The sequence below is a fragment of the Drosophila navojoa genome, chromosome 2 (genome assembly GCF_054131105.1).
Source record: "Drosophila navojoa isolate 15081-1374.11 chromosome 2, UAZ_NAV_1.0, whole genome shotgun sequence".
Lineage (NCBI taxonomy): Eukaryota > Metazoa > Arthropoda > Insecta > Diptera > Drosophilidae > Drosophila > Drosophila navojoa.
Window position 1 is genome coordinate 28488152 of NC_142890.1, and position 15661 is coordinate 28503812.

Here is a 15661-nt window from a genome sequence, read left to right on the forward strand (position 1 = left end):
AGAACAAGTTTATTGGTGTTTTCGTTTTCTTCTTACCATATGTATAAATGATATATCGATTGTATTGCAAAAATCATAGGACATTTACATGCAAGTTTAACAAATGCATTTGAGTATATATGCATGCATATAAATACAAGTGTTTAGTTATCTTACAGGGTTTGATTGTATTTTTTTGACAGAGAGATAAGCTGAGATTTTAATGGAGAATTAAGGTTAGTTGCAGCTGCGTCGGATCTCGAGTACATCGTCCAGCATGAAATTGCGTAAATGGCACAGGGCCTGCACCACATTTTCTCGGTCACGTACATCGGGGCCAAGCCAGTGCTCCGGCAGTTTAGTGTTTCCCACCTGGTTGGGATGCACGTGGGTTAATGATCGCCGCCAATTGTTGTTGCAGGCACTGACGCTCAAATGGCTGCCCGTCTGCAGGCTCTCAATGTACTTAATATACGCCTCGGAATGGATGACACGATTGGCACGGGGTGGCACAGTAACGAACATTGGCTCTGGAGGCGGTCCCGCAACAACGGTCTGGACCTGGTGTTGTTGTTGCTGTTGTTGTTGTTGCTGCTGCAGCTGCTGCTGCTGTTGCAGGTGCATTTGGTGCTGCTGTTGCTGCAATATCTCCGCGTTGAGCGGCGCTCGCGGTGACATGACATTGCTGGATGGCATCGACAAAGGTAGTTGCGGTTGATTCTTCTGCTTGCGCGGTATAAAGTTCTTGCTTCGTTCTGCGATGCTGAGCGGCTTGCCACATTTGCTCAGATGCACCTCGCGCACATGCTTGACGAGGCGCAGTACATTGGGGAACGCTTGTACCGACTTGCGAATGCGAGGACAATTGCGCCACAGACAGACGTACTCCATTTCAACTCCCGCTTGCGGATGCCGGTTGATGTGCCCGGTGCCATCCGACAAGCAATGCTCGGTGCAGTCGGCCATTTCCTCGAACTGAAAGTCGCATTTGTCCCATTGGCACTCATAGGTTAGTGGTGGACTAGCTTCCTGGCCCCCCATAGAGTGCTGAGGCAATGGACTGCCGCAGTTTTGGTTATCGTCAAGTTCACGGCGCATGGCGGCCTCTTCGTTCAGCTTGTTGGCACGATCCTCCCAGCTTTGCTTGACGCTGGCTGGCAGACTCTTCCACTCGTTGCCCACCAATCGCGAAATGTCCCCAAATGTGGCATCCGGATTGCTCTGACTTATGCCTGTAGATGAGAACAGAACCGTTTATATAGAGGAAATACTAAAAGCTACATTCACTACTTACCCTTTCGCACATCACTCGAGTAGAGAATATAGCCCGTGAGGCTCTTCTTGGTCGTTTTGACTTTTGTTTTAGAGGTAAGCGGCGTGGAGTTGATAGACGGTGCTGGGGACGATATTGCCACTATATCCGAGCTCAGAGAGGGTGTGTCGCCATCCATGGAATCTTCTAGCATGGCCAGCTCGTTCAACTCGGTTTTAACATCCTTCGTCGGCTTTATAGGCGTTTTAAAGTAGAAGATCTCATCCTCTGTAACCTCTGCGCTGTGCTGGAACTTGCGCAGATTGCCAACTACCAGATTACGCAAAGCCTTTTTCAGCTCATCGTAGACAGACTCACATATGTACACATCACTCTCAGCGATTTCAGTTGGCCGGGAGCTGATGAACTCGGCATACTCCAACACAGCGCATCGGCCCACGATGCTGATAACAGGACTCATGTCCTCAACTGTGCTCAGAAGCAGCTCCTGGCGGTAGAATTGCTTGCCCAAAGCCGGCGTTGTTTCGCTAGGCGACAGCAGCCATGGTCCCTTAAAGTACGACTTGCCGTTTATCTCCCAGATCTGCTGGACTTGGGCAACGGACTGCTTGCCGCTCTGCGTGGCCACATATACGTAGTCCCCGGTCTTGATGACACCGCTGCAAATGGTGTTGTACTGCTGATAGTACACACTGTTGGCCTGGGCGTTTGGTGGCGCGTCGCAGGTTACATTGGGCTTCTCCTTTTCGATTAGCACCTCCTGCAGCTTAAGCTCTTCCAGTTCACCCTTGTGCTTCTCGATCCGCTCCTTGAACACGGACATCACACGCTTCAGCTCCAATGGCGTTTCGCGCGGCACAAATCTCACCGAGGTGTTGGTGCTGTCGCGCGACGTTGGCCAATTCTTGAGTTTCTTGAAGCAGCGTCCCTGCAGGTTGTAGCGAGACTCACACACAAACACGTCCTTTTCGGGCAACCCATCCGGGCGTAGCTTAATATAGTCCCTGATATGCATGACGTAGCACATGCCCAACACCTTGTCCATGGATATGGTCTGCGAGATGCTGCTCTTGAATACCTCTTTTTCGAGGAACTTGCGAGTCGTGACGTGATAGGTCTCATGGGGTCGCAGAAAGATTGAGGCCTGCATCAGCTTCTCATTGGTCGGGGTAGTCCACAGCCGCTCGATGCATGCAATGCTGGGAATCTTATTGTCCGGCATCTGCACGTACACGTAGTCGCCAGGCGAGTAAACCTGCTGGTTGATTGTCATGCTTTCGCCTTTGGCGCTTGCATTGAAGTCCTCTTTCTCTTGCTCCTGGTCCTGCTCCTCTTGCATCAGCTTTTGTAGCCGCATGACCTCCACGTCTGCAAGCAATTTGTCCACTGTGAATGAGAGCGCCGGCGAACTCAACGTGTCCTTGCACAGCTCGTCTCTCTTTCGTATGAAATACGTTTGCAGCTCGATGGAGTCCTGGAAGACGTCCGAATCGGTGCGCGACAATTTACGCGCCCGCTCCAAGCAGGCAAATACATCCTCTTGGTATACGTCCAAGCGCTTATACGCGCCCTTGTCCAGGCGCCTCTTGATCAGATCCAGGGAGATTCCGCGTACCTTCGCACCCTCGCCCAATTCATCGTACTCGGGCAGCTCAGCCAAAGAGTCCGAGTAACAGCGTCCCTCTTCATCCTGGTGGTTGTAGACCGTCGAGAAGAGAGTTAAAAAGAGCTCCTGAACAGCCAACTGAACATCGGGCAGTGCATCGCGCTCAGTGCGCAATTGCTGCTTCAGCTGCAGCGTCAGCTGCTGCAACACCAATGCGTCCTTGTAGATTTGCGAGTCGGGCTCATTGTATTTGCAGGCATTCTCGAGCATAAGCAGAAAGTCCGCGGCGATTTCGTCCACGCTTTCGTATGCAGCCTGCTTCAGTTTTTGTGCGATTCGCTCCATGTCCATGGGATCCTTGATGATGTCATAATATTCCGGATAGTCGCTCTTTGACGGCAGCTTTGTAAAAATCAGCGACAATTGCCGCTTGCCTTTCGGCTCTTGATAGTCGCGCAGCGTTTCATAGAACTGCCAGAGACGTTCGCGGTCAGCTAGCAGCGCAGCCTTTGGCTTCCTTCCCAGTTTATATTTTTGAAGTGGTCTCTTGACCTCAACCAGGCCAGGAAACTCCTTGAGCTTTTCATTCAAGGCACGCTCTAGCGTATTGGCATCCTCGTATATATTGGAGCCCTCCTCGTTGTACTGTCGGCAATTGGAGAACATGAGTCGATAGTCAGAAACGACATCCTCAACAGTGGCATAGCGATCGGCTCGTATATTGTGCTCAATAGTGTTCATGTCGATGGGATTCTGTATTATGTCATAGTAATCCGGATATACCTTGCGCGGCGGCTTCTCCATAAACATCTCGATTGGCCGACGATTGCCCACCGTATAGTCCACCAAGTACTTTTGAATGCTGAGAATTTTCTTTTTGATGGCCGCGTTTATAGCAATTCGATTCGTTTTCGGTGAGTTTGAGTTATTGGACGTGTGCGCCGTACTGGAACTTGAATTTACTCGTGGTCTGCCCGGTTTTCGTTTTTCTGGCTGCACGCTGGTAGTGAATGTTTCATCAGTTTCATCTTCGTCCATGTCGCTGGTTTCCTCCAGTGACTCCTCGACCAGTTTTGCATTCATGAGTTTTTGCATTTTCAGTGCATCCTTGTGCGTGCGGTGCGTGACTGGAAATGCCTTCTTGGCATTGTCCAGCATCAAGTACAGGTCACCCGTGAGATCACTTATATTCGCATAGTCGCCCTTCTTCAGCTTTGTGTGAATTTGACTCATGGAAATGGGGCGTTTTATCAACTCAAAATATTCCGGATGAAAACGACGCACTGGCAGCTTCCACAAAGAGTGGCCTAGCTGCGGACCGGTGACCCCCGGATGCTCCGAGGTGCCAGGAGCATTATACAAATGATCAAATAGTGCCCACATGGGTCCCTCGCCTTTCTTGCTAGTCTCCTCATCGTCAGAGCTATCCAGTTCTTCTTTCAGCGCTATAATATAGAGGTTATTCAAGTTTATTTGGACATTTTATTTGATTTTTTCAACATACCTGATATAGCAGCACTTGATAAGCTTTTTAGGCGTCGGACTGGTTTGACCTTGCCCATCTCCAGCTCTAAACGTCGCTGCGTAAATATGCGCTTCAAGGCTTTGGCATCCTTGTAGATCTGCGACCCGGGCTCATTGAAGAGGCACGCATTCTTGGTCATTTGTAGTAGATCACGCTCCATTTCCACCAATGAGGAGTAGGCGTTCATTTGTATCTTGGTGGCGATCAGGCGCAAGTCAATGGGATGCTCGATGACATCATAGTAGTCCGGATAAATTTTCTTGGACGGCAGCAGCTGGAACATGCGATGCATAGCCCTGTCGCCAATCGGATCAGTAGCCGTCATGACAGATGCGAAAAGCTCTTCATACTGATTGTATTCCTCATCAGTGTCCCCTGCACCTGGCTCTGTGCTACTCGTCAGCCGACGCGCATTCCGAGGCGCACGTTTAGCACGTGGTTCCTCCTCCGCGAAGCCATTCGCTTCCATAATGCGCTGACGATGCGTCTGTATGTGCTGCCACAGAGCAACTGCGTCCTGAAACTCAGTCGAGTCAGGCTTATAGAATGCCTTTGCATTACTTATCAACAATTCTAGATCATTCATCATGTCGTACAGATCGTCGTACGAATCTGTTTTCAGTTTTTGTTGTACTTTTAGCAAATCGATGGGGTTTACCACCACGTCATAATATGAGGGCTCCTGACGACGTTTCGGAGCCCTAATAAAGGTATCACACAGCATTGATCCATCTTCCTTCTTAATGTTGCGTATCGCGTCGTACAGCTGTTGGCACAGCTCTGTTGGGTCTAAGCGCCGCTTTTTTCGCGCCGTTTGTGTCTGCTGTACCGGTGACTGTTCTGGCGTCGAGTCGTCAAGCAACAGTGGATCTTCGTCTTGCCGACTTGATATTGAGCTAGCACGACGCTTACGGCTCAACATATTCATGAAAATATTGCAGTTCTAATTTAAAAATAAGAAATTTATGCGACAACGACGCCACCGGAAAAATTAGTGATGTGCACTGTATAATGAAATGCAACTATCGCAATACGTTTTTTCATCCCTCGAATATATCGATTGCACTGTTTACTCAACAATTTGGAGGCATGCCAACTTGCCTTAAATACGATATGTTTGGTTTTTTTCGTACAGTCATTTAAACATTCAAACCGTAACGAGAATTTGTGATTGGACTGACAATAGATCTTTAAACGAAAGAAATAAAATAAAAATTCCATTTATAAAATTAATTTATTCTATTTGTTTTAAGATCACAGTAGATAAATAGTTTTCAACAGTCGAAAGCGAGCCTTGAACGTTAGGCCAGCAAAAATAAAGCCGTCAAACTGAAAATAAATAAAACTGAGAATTAATTTTGATTCTTAGAGATCAATTATGGAAAAATGCCGCTCAGTTTGCAAAGTGAAAAAAGCCATTAGGGTTTAATTTTAAACTATTTTTATTTCAATTTATCACATTACTTTTAGATGAATTTTGTTTTGTTTAGTTGATTGGTTTTAGTATGCAATAGAAATAATGAATTGCGCATCCAAATGTACGCCATATAAGGAACATTATTGTTAAAATACATATGTATATATATATTATTATAAATTATTCGTTTATGATTAAAAATGACAATGAGACGCAAGCGTAAATAAATTTGCTTTAAATTAGTACATGTACGAAAATTACTGAATAAATATATATGAAATGGGGTATCGACACGAACGCATCGACGTTGACTATAGACTCAGACTAATAAAATTTTCAAAAACGCCTACAATTTAGCCTAAACCTATTCTGTTGACAGCAGTTTATGTTGTACACGAAGATTGTATATAAAATTACATTTTTTAGATGTTCACGTATGTGAATATTGTATGAATGTGTGCGAGTATGTCTGTGTGGTGGGGATGGGTGTACGCGCATTAACGGGGAACACAAAATTGAAATGCGGCACGTACACCTCTGGGGACCCTATTAACTACAACAATTAAGCACAACGATAAACAGCGCCACATTTAAATATCAATATCAGTTCTGTATAAAGTGTATTATATTCATGCTGGAAGGTTCACCTCCACATTTCTCTCAACAGTCCATCTGGTTTGCCTGGCGACTAGCGGTGGTATTACTGCGTTTACTTTTACGACTCAGGTCGTAGTAATTGGCATATAAACTAGTTAGACTCTTCAGGGGCGACTCAACAAAGCGCCTGAGCAGCTGGTCAGCGTAGCGCTGGCGCTGCCAGGTTGAGCTTTTGTTGCGTCGCCGTCTTAAATATCAGTTGATGAAGCTCATGTAGTTAGTAAAGAGCACATAGTTCTCCACTAACCGTGCACGTAGCTCGCGTCGCACCGTCGCAGTAAACTTATTGGCCAGGCAGAGTGCAGTCGTTGTGCCGAACACGAGATTGTACAGCAAGACAATTTGAAAGTTGCCCAGCCACTCGATGGCACCAAAGTCCCCCAGCAAATCGAAGTTGGTAATGCCTAAAACGAAATAAGCACTCAGCATTAGCGAAAGTACAAAGGTCAAGTATTCCAGGGCTCCTCAATCAATACCTATGATTCTGCTTAGTAGCGGCAGTGCCGAGGACAATACTAGCATGAAGCCGCAATTTAACATCAGCTGCGGCAGCGACGTTTGGCGACGTTTCGGGCGCACGTTGCTCATAAAAGGCATGCTATAGAAGCCGACCACAGAGGTGGCACCCAGATAGAAAATTAGGCACACCTCCATGCCGGCGCCAACAGGCCCCAGTTTCGAAAGCGACGAAATGCCCAAAGTAAATTGCTAAAATGAAAATTTAAATGTCATTCATTGTATATAAGGTTAAATTGCAATTGAAATCTTACCCTTGTGCTCAGCGGCAGCGCCTTGATGCCTATGAGCAGCTCCAATGTGTTCTGCACCACCAGGAGTATTGTGACGGCCGTGCAGAAGAGCAGCAGCAGCATGGCCAGCGGATAGACGAAAGTGCGCTGAAAGGTGCTCGACTTGCGCATCTTGTCCAACTCCTTGCGCTCACTGTCCAGCTCTCTCAGTCTTTCGTTCAGCATCTGATGCTCGTCGACATTCCCGTTAAGCGTTTTGCGCTGATACAAATGCGCCAGGGAATGTTGCAGCAGCGGCTGCGGCAGATAGCTCGGTGGGCGACCAATGCCATTGGTCTTGGGCAGACGAGTCCCGTTCGTCGCATCCAAAATGCTCACATTTTGAAGCTCAATGTTGGCGAGCTTGCGCTTTACGCTCGCTTCCTCCATGTAGAATGCGCTGAACTCCTCGTTCACGTCACGCAGCAGCATGGGCCGCACCAGCACCTGGTTGACAACCCCAAAGAGTCGCACAAATCCGTACGGCGTGCAAACTGTGTAACGTAGTAAGCGGGGCGAAAAATAACAAAACGTTAGTTCGTTTCCAAGGTGTCGAAACAAGCAAACATCAAACAATCAAACAAACTGCCGACAAGCGTTGAACGAGGCGGAATATTTTATTCTCAATACAAGTTTCAATATTCACAGTCACAAAATGGAACAGCAGCAGCAGCAGGACCAAGATGATTTTGCTGATTTCGAGCAGACTCTGCAGAAGATCGACCAAATCTTAAAGGGCGAGCCCGAAACAGTCGACGATCCGCCCAAGGCGAAGACGGCTGAGGACTTTGAACACATCGATGTGGATAAAGTGAAGTTGAAGGTGCGCGAGGATCGCACTGTGATCAATAAAAAGAGCGCAGAGCCGACCTCGCCCAATACCTCGGACCAGCAGGCCTTTATGAAGGAGGTGGAGCGCGATGCTAACGAGCGCGCCCAGGCACGTGCCAAGCGTGAATATGAGGCGGAACTACAGCGCAGGCAAGTATACATATATCATTGGATATCAAGTGTGTAATAAAAGCTATCTACTGTGCCCTCAGTCATGGAAACGAGGCGTTTCGCAATGGCAACTTTGAGAAGGCCATTTTGCACTACAGTAAGGCAATAGAACGCGTCAAGAATAGCGCAATCACCTATAACAATCGAGCCCTGTGCTTCATCAGGTGAGTGATTCCTTTGACTAAGTGAATGTGAATTGAGTTGCTGACCAAATCTGATTCGCAGGCTCCGCAATTACAAGCGTGCCATCGATGACTGTCAATATGTGTTGGACAAGCTGCAGGAGTCTAATCTGCGCGCCTGGCTGTACAAGGCCACCGCCCACAAGCGACAGAACGATGCCGAACTGTTCGAGGAGTGTGTGAATCAGGCGCGCTTGCACAACCCCCAGCAGCTGGCGTACATAGACAAATTCATCAGACAGCTTGATGACAAACTATAATGAGATTAGTTAAATGTATTGTATTGTACTTACTCAGCATAAGCATTACGCCCAGAAATGAGACACACGAATAAAGGAACGGCAGGTGAACACTGCCCAAATCTGTGAAGCGTAAAAAGCGGAAATTAGCAATGCATTTACATTTAGATGCCATCTGCATGTGGTGGGTGCAGTCCGCTGGGCGATCAAGCGGATCTGTTTCCGTTACAATCAGCTCTCGCTCCTACTTACTTAGAAACCAAAAGAACTGGAACTTTTCAATGCCAAACACTGCGCTCAGTACGGCGGTCAGCACCAGCACAATGATGGCCATGAGAACGAAAACTATGAACGTCTCGTAGACTCGGGCCAGGATGCCCTTCTTGTGGCCCACGAAGCCCGTCGACTCAGAGAACAGATACACAAAGGGCAAAAAGATGAACAGCGACAGATTCGAGAAGAGAAACACATGATTCCACAAACCTGCAACGAAAACATAGACATATTAATATCAACAGAACTCTCGTAGTTTCTATACCAGTCTCCACTTACCCTGTATTAGGGAGCTGTTCAACCACTTCACGTAGTAGCTGTTGGGATACAGTAGCAGCACCTCGTTGCTTGCTATGGAAACGGGCAGGAGCATAGCCGCACCCTCAGCCACGGCCAACGTGAAGGTGCACAACCAAAAGCTGCAAAGGATATTGCCAGGTGAATGCGTATCGATTGGAGGTAAGTTACAAAGAGTTACCTTATGCGATAGACGAGAACTTCGTCCTCGTCGTTTGAGTAGAGATCGTCGCGATCGCGTCGTCGGAAGCGAGACACGATCACATAGGAGCTAAAGTAGAGCAAAATGATGAGAAGCAAAAATATCTGCAAGAGAGAAAAGCATGCGATCAATAACAGGCGAAATCATTAATAAAAGGCAAATAAATATGACAGCGAAATAGCACAGGAGAGAACAGCATTTCACTGTTAAAATATAATACGAGTTATACAAAATATGTTGTGGATTCCTATTATAGTGGAATATGAGAATTAATCATATATGTATGTATATAATATAAACACAGGCACTGAAAATTATTGTTCTATTTAGCTTTTGATGTGCTATATTTCACACTTTCTAGATCGTTAACACATTGTTAATATTAATATAATTTATATATGTAGGACATTTATATTTAACATTTTTTTTCTCACTTCAAATATAATGAATGCTAGAATCTGCATGATTATATCAAGGTTGTCAATGCTAAATAATATAATTTGTAAACTAAAAAATAATCAAGGAAAATAAATATTTTGACAAAATTTAAAAATGGTTGAGGTTTTAATTTATAAGCATTACAAGACTTTTAAAATCACTTAAAAATGATAGAAAGTTTACGATGAATAAGCTAATATGATGAATAATTAATCATTAAAGTGAATTATTATTGGAGAATTATAAGCAATAAATAATTTATTTTACAAGCATTATGAAATTAAATAAAGTAAAGTGAATTTCAAATAGTCCAAACATTAGTAATTACAAACAAACAACAAAAATTCAAATTTGTTTACATAAAACCATTTATATTTAACAAATAGGAATTCCGGCCTCATTGCTTTTGTATACATATAACCGAATTATCAATATAAACAAACATTTATTCGTACAAGAGGCAAATTTGTGATCAAAGGTCACAATAGATATTGTATTTCTTATCGGCAGCTGACGACAAGACGACAGTTGTATTGATAAGGATTAGATTGAATGAAATGAAAGAGTGGCAATAAGCCGTTACGATTATGTAGATAAAGCTCTGATTAATTACGAGAATATTGTAATAGCTGTATTAATATTAATAGTTAATATAATTATTAATTATTACTATTATAAATTGTAAACTATTTAATATCAGCTGAGATCGCTTAGCAATTATTATGGCGAATGTAGAACATATTCTTGTACTAAAATTGAAATTAAAATATGCTTTTTAATGATTATTCAATCAACTACCTATCAATAAACCCACTTATCAGCTACCTAGCCGCCAAACTTGCTTAAATTAATATTATATACACAATTTTCGGTCAATTTTTATAGATGGTCATCAGTTATTCGTGATTGTCAAACGATCAATAATAGTTGTATTTATATAACCTTGACCTTTACTATTGGGCGATCTTAATATATATAATCGTATTACATATAGTACTTGTACCTGCAATATTAAAGGACTTGGGTTACATTGATAAATATGATCTATTTATTTAAAATATCATTAGTAGCTTTGTATTTATACGATCTGAAGTACATAAAAACTTTTAATGAAGTACATATAGCAGTATAAGCAATAAATTCCTCAATTAAATAAAAGTAAAAGTAAATTCGAAGCATAGGGGAAATACTTATGTACATATTTGTTCATACACACATACACATTTGTATATAATAAACTGATAATAAACTTTTCAAAGAAAACATATTTTGAGTATATACAAATATAGATATACAAAATATAATTTTTATACACTTCAGGTTAATTTCAAGTAGTTATTATTTTCATTTTTTTTTTCAATTCCTATCAACTTGGTCCACTTCAGTGCAATCGCCAATCAGTTTATTTTGGCGACAATTTCCTTAAAATCTATACTCAGATGCCAATTTAAAATAGCTAAAATGTATTCAAACTCACATAGATAACGAGCGACACTAAATGAATAAATGGAAAACAGACGCCTAGCGCGTAGAGCACACGTCATTGCTTTTTACGCTGTGAAAAATTAAAAACAAGACAAAAAACCAACAAAAACAAACACAAAAGAATATATGTATGTACAAGCATAAGCAAATATGCAAGTATCATTAATAAAAGACTTTTTTCATGTTCTCAACAGACGCAGAAAAAAAATATCTACCTAGCAAAAAAACAATAAATACACAATGTCTCGAATGGCTGTTTGTTTTTATTTTTTTCTTTCCTTCTACTATTACGTTCCCTGATTCTTGGCATATAATGAATACCACAACATAAACAATAGATGAGATATATTTAGACATATGTATATACAAATACATCTACATAGATATATTTATATAAATTGTAGTACATACATAGAGCTGAAGTATGACAGCTTGCAATTAATTTAATGCTTCATTGAGACCAACAGCGTTGATTGGGATTGATTGATTTGATTGAAAGAATAATTACGTTTATTCTAGCTATTTTTGGCACTATATATATATTATGTCCCTCTCTTTCTCTGTCACTCTCTGAATTATTACTGTGCGTAGTTTATTTATAAAAACCAAAAAGTGTTTATGTAATGTGAAAAATTGTGTGACGTTTGGCTTTTTATTTCGATGCTGCTGAACTTGGAACGCGTGGAACGTCCCACAGTTCGCTTTTAAAATAATACCCAGAGATAAGCGCTATTAAATGCCAAGTCTCGGTCTGGCACGAATACTGAATGAATATGCTTCAATACGGCGATACGAGAACACTTGGAATTCACAAGAACAGACCGCAACTCAGCTGTGTCCAGTAGCCAGAGAACACTTCGGAAGTCTATTACGTATTGTTACCCAAGCACATTTGTCGCACAAGCGAGAGTACACGACTTCACGATACACTACACAACAGCAACAACTTGGCCTTCTTTTCATAGATGGCTTAACAACTTAGGAGGCAGTTAAATATTTAGTGACTGACTAGTGAATGTCCTAAGCTCTGCGACCAGCTGATATTCCTATTATTCTATGCTTCTTTTATATACATATACATTACACATACATGAGCGAGCATATACGCATCCGCACGCAGGTCTAAGCACGCGATCTGCTTACAGATTGTGGCTTGGGTTTTACGATGGGAACTTTATTTCTAATGACCATATGTTCTAAACAATTGTTCTTAATAAAGTTTATGTCATAAATATGTATATAGATATTTGCTAAAGCACAGATCTCAAATATTTGCAATACTATTATAATACTTAATCGAAAATCTCTAGATTTTGTGTTATTTAAATAACGCTTAATTATAGGAAATTTATCAATTTTAATTGATCATACAGAAATATAGAGTATCGGAAAAATAATAAGCTCGTTCTGTGAATTCACATACACGTATATAGACGGTCAGACTGTCACGGCTACATCGAGTCAGTTCGTCGTCTTGATCTAGAAAATATTTACTTTATGTCACGCCTCCTTCTGTCCTAGATTAACAAAACCATTAAGCCGTAAAGTCCCCATTTCCAATGAGTTCAGGGTGTAATGAATATATTAATTATGGTAATGTTTTTGGGTCTGTAAGTTTCTAAGTTGTTTATAGCAACGAATACCTAAATAAGCAAGTGTTCGGATAAGACGACTCTATTATAAAACTATTATATTACATTGGAAACCCCATTGAATAAATAAATACTCAATCAGACATTCCAGATGTAGAAACTTTTCACATGCTGATACATACTACCATTACATTCATATATTGTATATCAATAAATAGAAATATATTTAGCATACTTGGATATAAAGGCATTTTAATAATACGTCCACAAAGTCACGTATTCATTGAGATTGCCTGGAATATCTCTGTCTCACTCGTTGCCCGCTTGAGCTGATGGGCTCAACAAGTTCTGCAAGTTGCATTGGCCAAGTTAACGCATCGAGTCAATGACTTGACATGAACTCGAGATGAAAATACGCCCAAAACGACTACGCAAAACTTGGCTATAAATAGCGATGCATATATTCCGAATGGAAGAGGGGCAGCATGAAACAGAGGCAGCTACAATCATAAATGTTGTCTAGGCGGCATGCTGCTGGGGTTTCTGTTGCTTTGGCTGTTGTTACTGTTGTTTCTGTTGCCATGCCGTTGATGTTGTGGTGCAACAACTTTACCGGTGAATGGTGGATCCACAAATACGTTGCGCGCACTTCCATTAAGTGAAAGATGTTTTGCAAATGGCCAAATAAACTATTATTTATTTTCCAGCCAAACAATTAGAAATAATGGGCAGACACTGCGAAGGCTTGTTTCAATTTCAGAGAACCGTCCGCTTAAGCGACATTGTCAATGTGATCATATATCCGATCGACTTGACTTTGAACATGGGTTTATATTTGGGATGACGAACTTAGAGATTTGCAATATTCGATAACGTTATAATAATATATAGGCAATATTGTTGTAAATATCATATACTCATCAGGAATTAAGAGTCTAAATATTTAGAGCTCCAGCTTAAATGTTACTAATCGGGATAACTACTCTAGAAATTGAGATGATATTTCTAGAGATTTTCATTTCACACTCCAATTACTGTTTGAAAATATTCTATTAATTTATTGAGAATGTGTAACTTCCTTTTTTCCCAGTGTGGCCGAAATTCTCACGTAATTGAAGAATTGAAGCACATTTCACTTTTCACTTTGCATGGCCTAGACTTGACAGTTTGAGAGTATTTTTACGCAATCCTCTATAAGTAGAATCTTATCTTGACCAACCTCAACATGTCTGATGTGACACCTACTTAGAACAACACTCGAATGTTATTTCCACTTATCTGTATACAGAAACGCCGCAAGAGTATTTAAGCTTCGACATGTCGCCGAATATCGTTCTTCTTCGTTTTATTTTGGATTCTTTTTTGAGGGGTTCCTGCATAATTTATGGGCGCTTTGACCAGGTTTTTGGGGAGAGCATTGTGAATGCGATACACGCACTCTAATTGCGGCTGACCCACATATCGCCTGACATTATTCAATTTTCGTTAATAAATGCGGTGTAAATAGAGAACAGTTACAGCAACCAACGGCTACTGTTAAACTTTGACTAAAATGCTAAATCTATATAGTAATAATAATAATAAGTAAACACACATACACATATCGTATATCTAAGCAAATGTACGATTTAAACAAATGAAATGTTTATTTTTAGCTGCATAAACATCGCACTGGCAGTCATCAACTTTTCATGTCGACTCTCTGTGTATAGTGTGTCAAGCTGAGAATACTGAAATATATTTGTGAATTGTCCGCCGCGGTTTCTATTGCTTAAACAAAAGACAACTGCCACTCTTGAACTTAATAGATTGGGCACGAATCGCGGCCATCTGCCCCGCACTTGAACCTGTTAACAAGTGCAACGATTTTTCGAAATTATTTCAAATTTGTTTTGATTCGTTTCGTTTGCGCAATGCCTTGTAAACATTTATGCATGTATGTATGTGCATATGCCTGTATGCTTATAGATTTCATTACAAGCCAAAATGTTTATTAATATACAGAAACACTTTCACTTGTTGCTGCGCGTCTCTTTCTCGTGTGCCGTTTTTATTCATTATTTTATTTTACAGGTGTTACGTTTTTACAGACGGCGCCTCTTAAACCGTTCACTTAACTGTCTAGCAGGAAATTAGTTAAATGGCTACTTAAATAGTAACTTAGCGATGTCGGCGACTATCACAAATTTATTTATTTTCGCCTCGTAAATCGAGCAGCGCTCAGCTGATAAGAACCATAAACAAAACGAAACACACACACACACACACACTTTCAAGTGTTTGTTGGGTTGTAGCTGTGATTCGCGACGTGTACGCTGCTGTACCAACAATAACAATAGCGTAGGCAGCTGCATCCCGTTAGGGGTGGAGTTGGTGGTAGAACTGATGTAACGTGACGTCACAGTAGTTGATGCTACTTACAATGTGTTCCCGAACTGTATTGTGGAATAACTGCAGCTTCAGATCAGTCACCTCCTCCTCTTCTTCCTCCATGTTCTTGAGGAAGAAGCTTAGTTTATCGTTTTGAGCCAGTTTCGTGCTGATTTTACAAGGCTCGCCTACGCCCTGGAACAGTTTATTCGGCTCTTGTGAGGCACGCACACAGTTAAATGGCCAATAGTAAATAATTTCACTTTTCTCCCGCGTACGCACGCGACCGCAGTCCGAATTGATATATAGATACTTGTTGTAATAGCTTATTGGATA

At 41.9% G+C, this 15661-nt stretch overlaps 3 protein-coding genes across 3 annotated transcripts; 1 reads left to right on the forward strand and 2 right to left on the reverse strand.

Moving 5' to 3' along the window:
* Positions 1-91: 91 nt before the first annotated feature.
* polybromo (protein) lies at positions 92-5418 on the reverse strand. Its single transcript, XM_030388141.2, has 3 exons — positions 4363-5418; positions 1274-4303; positions 92-1211 (listed from the first exon to the last, which is right to left on the reverse strand). Exons 1-3 carry the CDS (start codon positions 5309-5311, stop codon positions 217-219), a joined length of 4974 nt encoding a protein of 1657 aa, XP_030244001.1. The 5' UTR covers positions 5312-5418; the 3' UTR covers positions 92-216.
* Positions 5419-5807: 389 nt separating this feature from the next.
* On the reverse strand, positions 5808-15622 carry lili (LMBR1-like protein lilipod). The gene is made up of 8 exons (XM_030388153.2): positions 15377-15622; positions 9420-9544; positions 9221-9360; positions 8921-9151; positions 8723-8791; positions 7228-7739; positions 6934-7165; positions 5808-6861 (listed from the first exon to the last, which is right to left on the reverse strand). The coding sequence occupies exons 1-8, from the start codon at positions 15446-15448 to the stop codon at positions 6653-6655; spliced, it is 1590 nt and encodes a 529-aa protein (XP_030244013.1). The 5' UTR covers positions 15449-15622; the 3' UTR covers positions 5808-6652.
* On the forward strand, positions 7811-8807 carry LOC115564158 (tetratricopeptide repeat protein 12). The gene is made up of 3 exons (XM_030388154.2): positions 7811-8226; positions 8289-8411; positions 8473-8807. Exons 1-3 carry the CDS (start codon positions 7901-7903, stop codon positions 8687-8689), a joined length of 666 nt encoding a protein of 221 aa, XP_030244014.1. The 5' UTR covers positions 7811-7900; the 3' UTR covers positions 8690-8807.
* Positions 15623-15661: the final 39 nt, after the last annotated feature.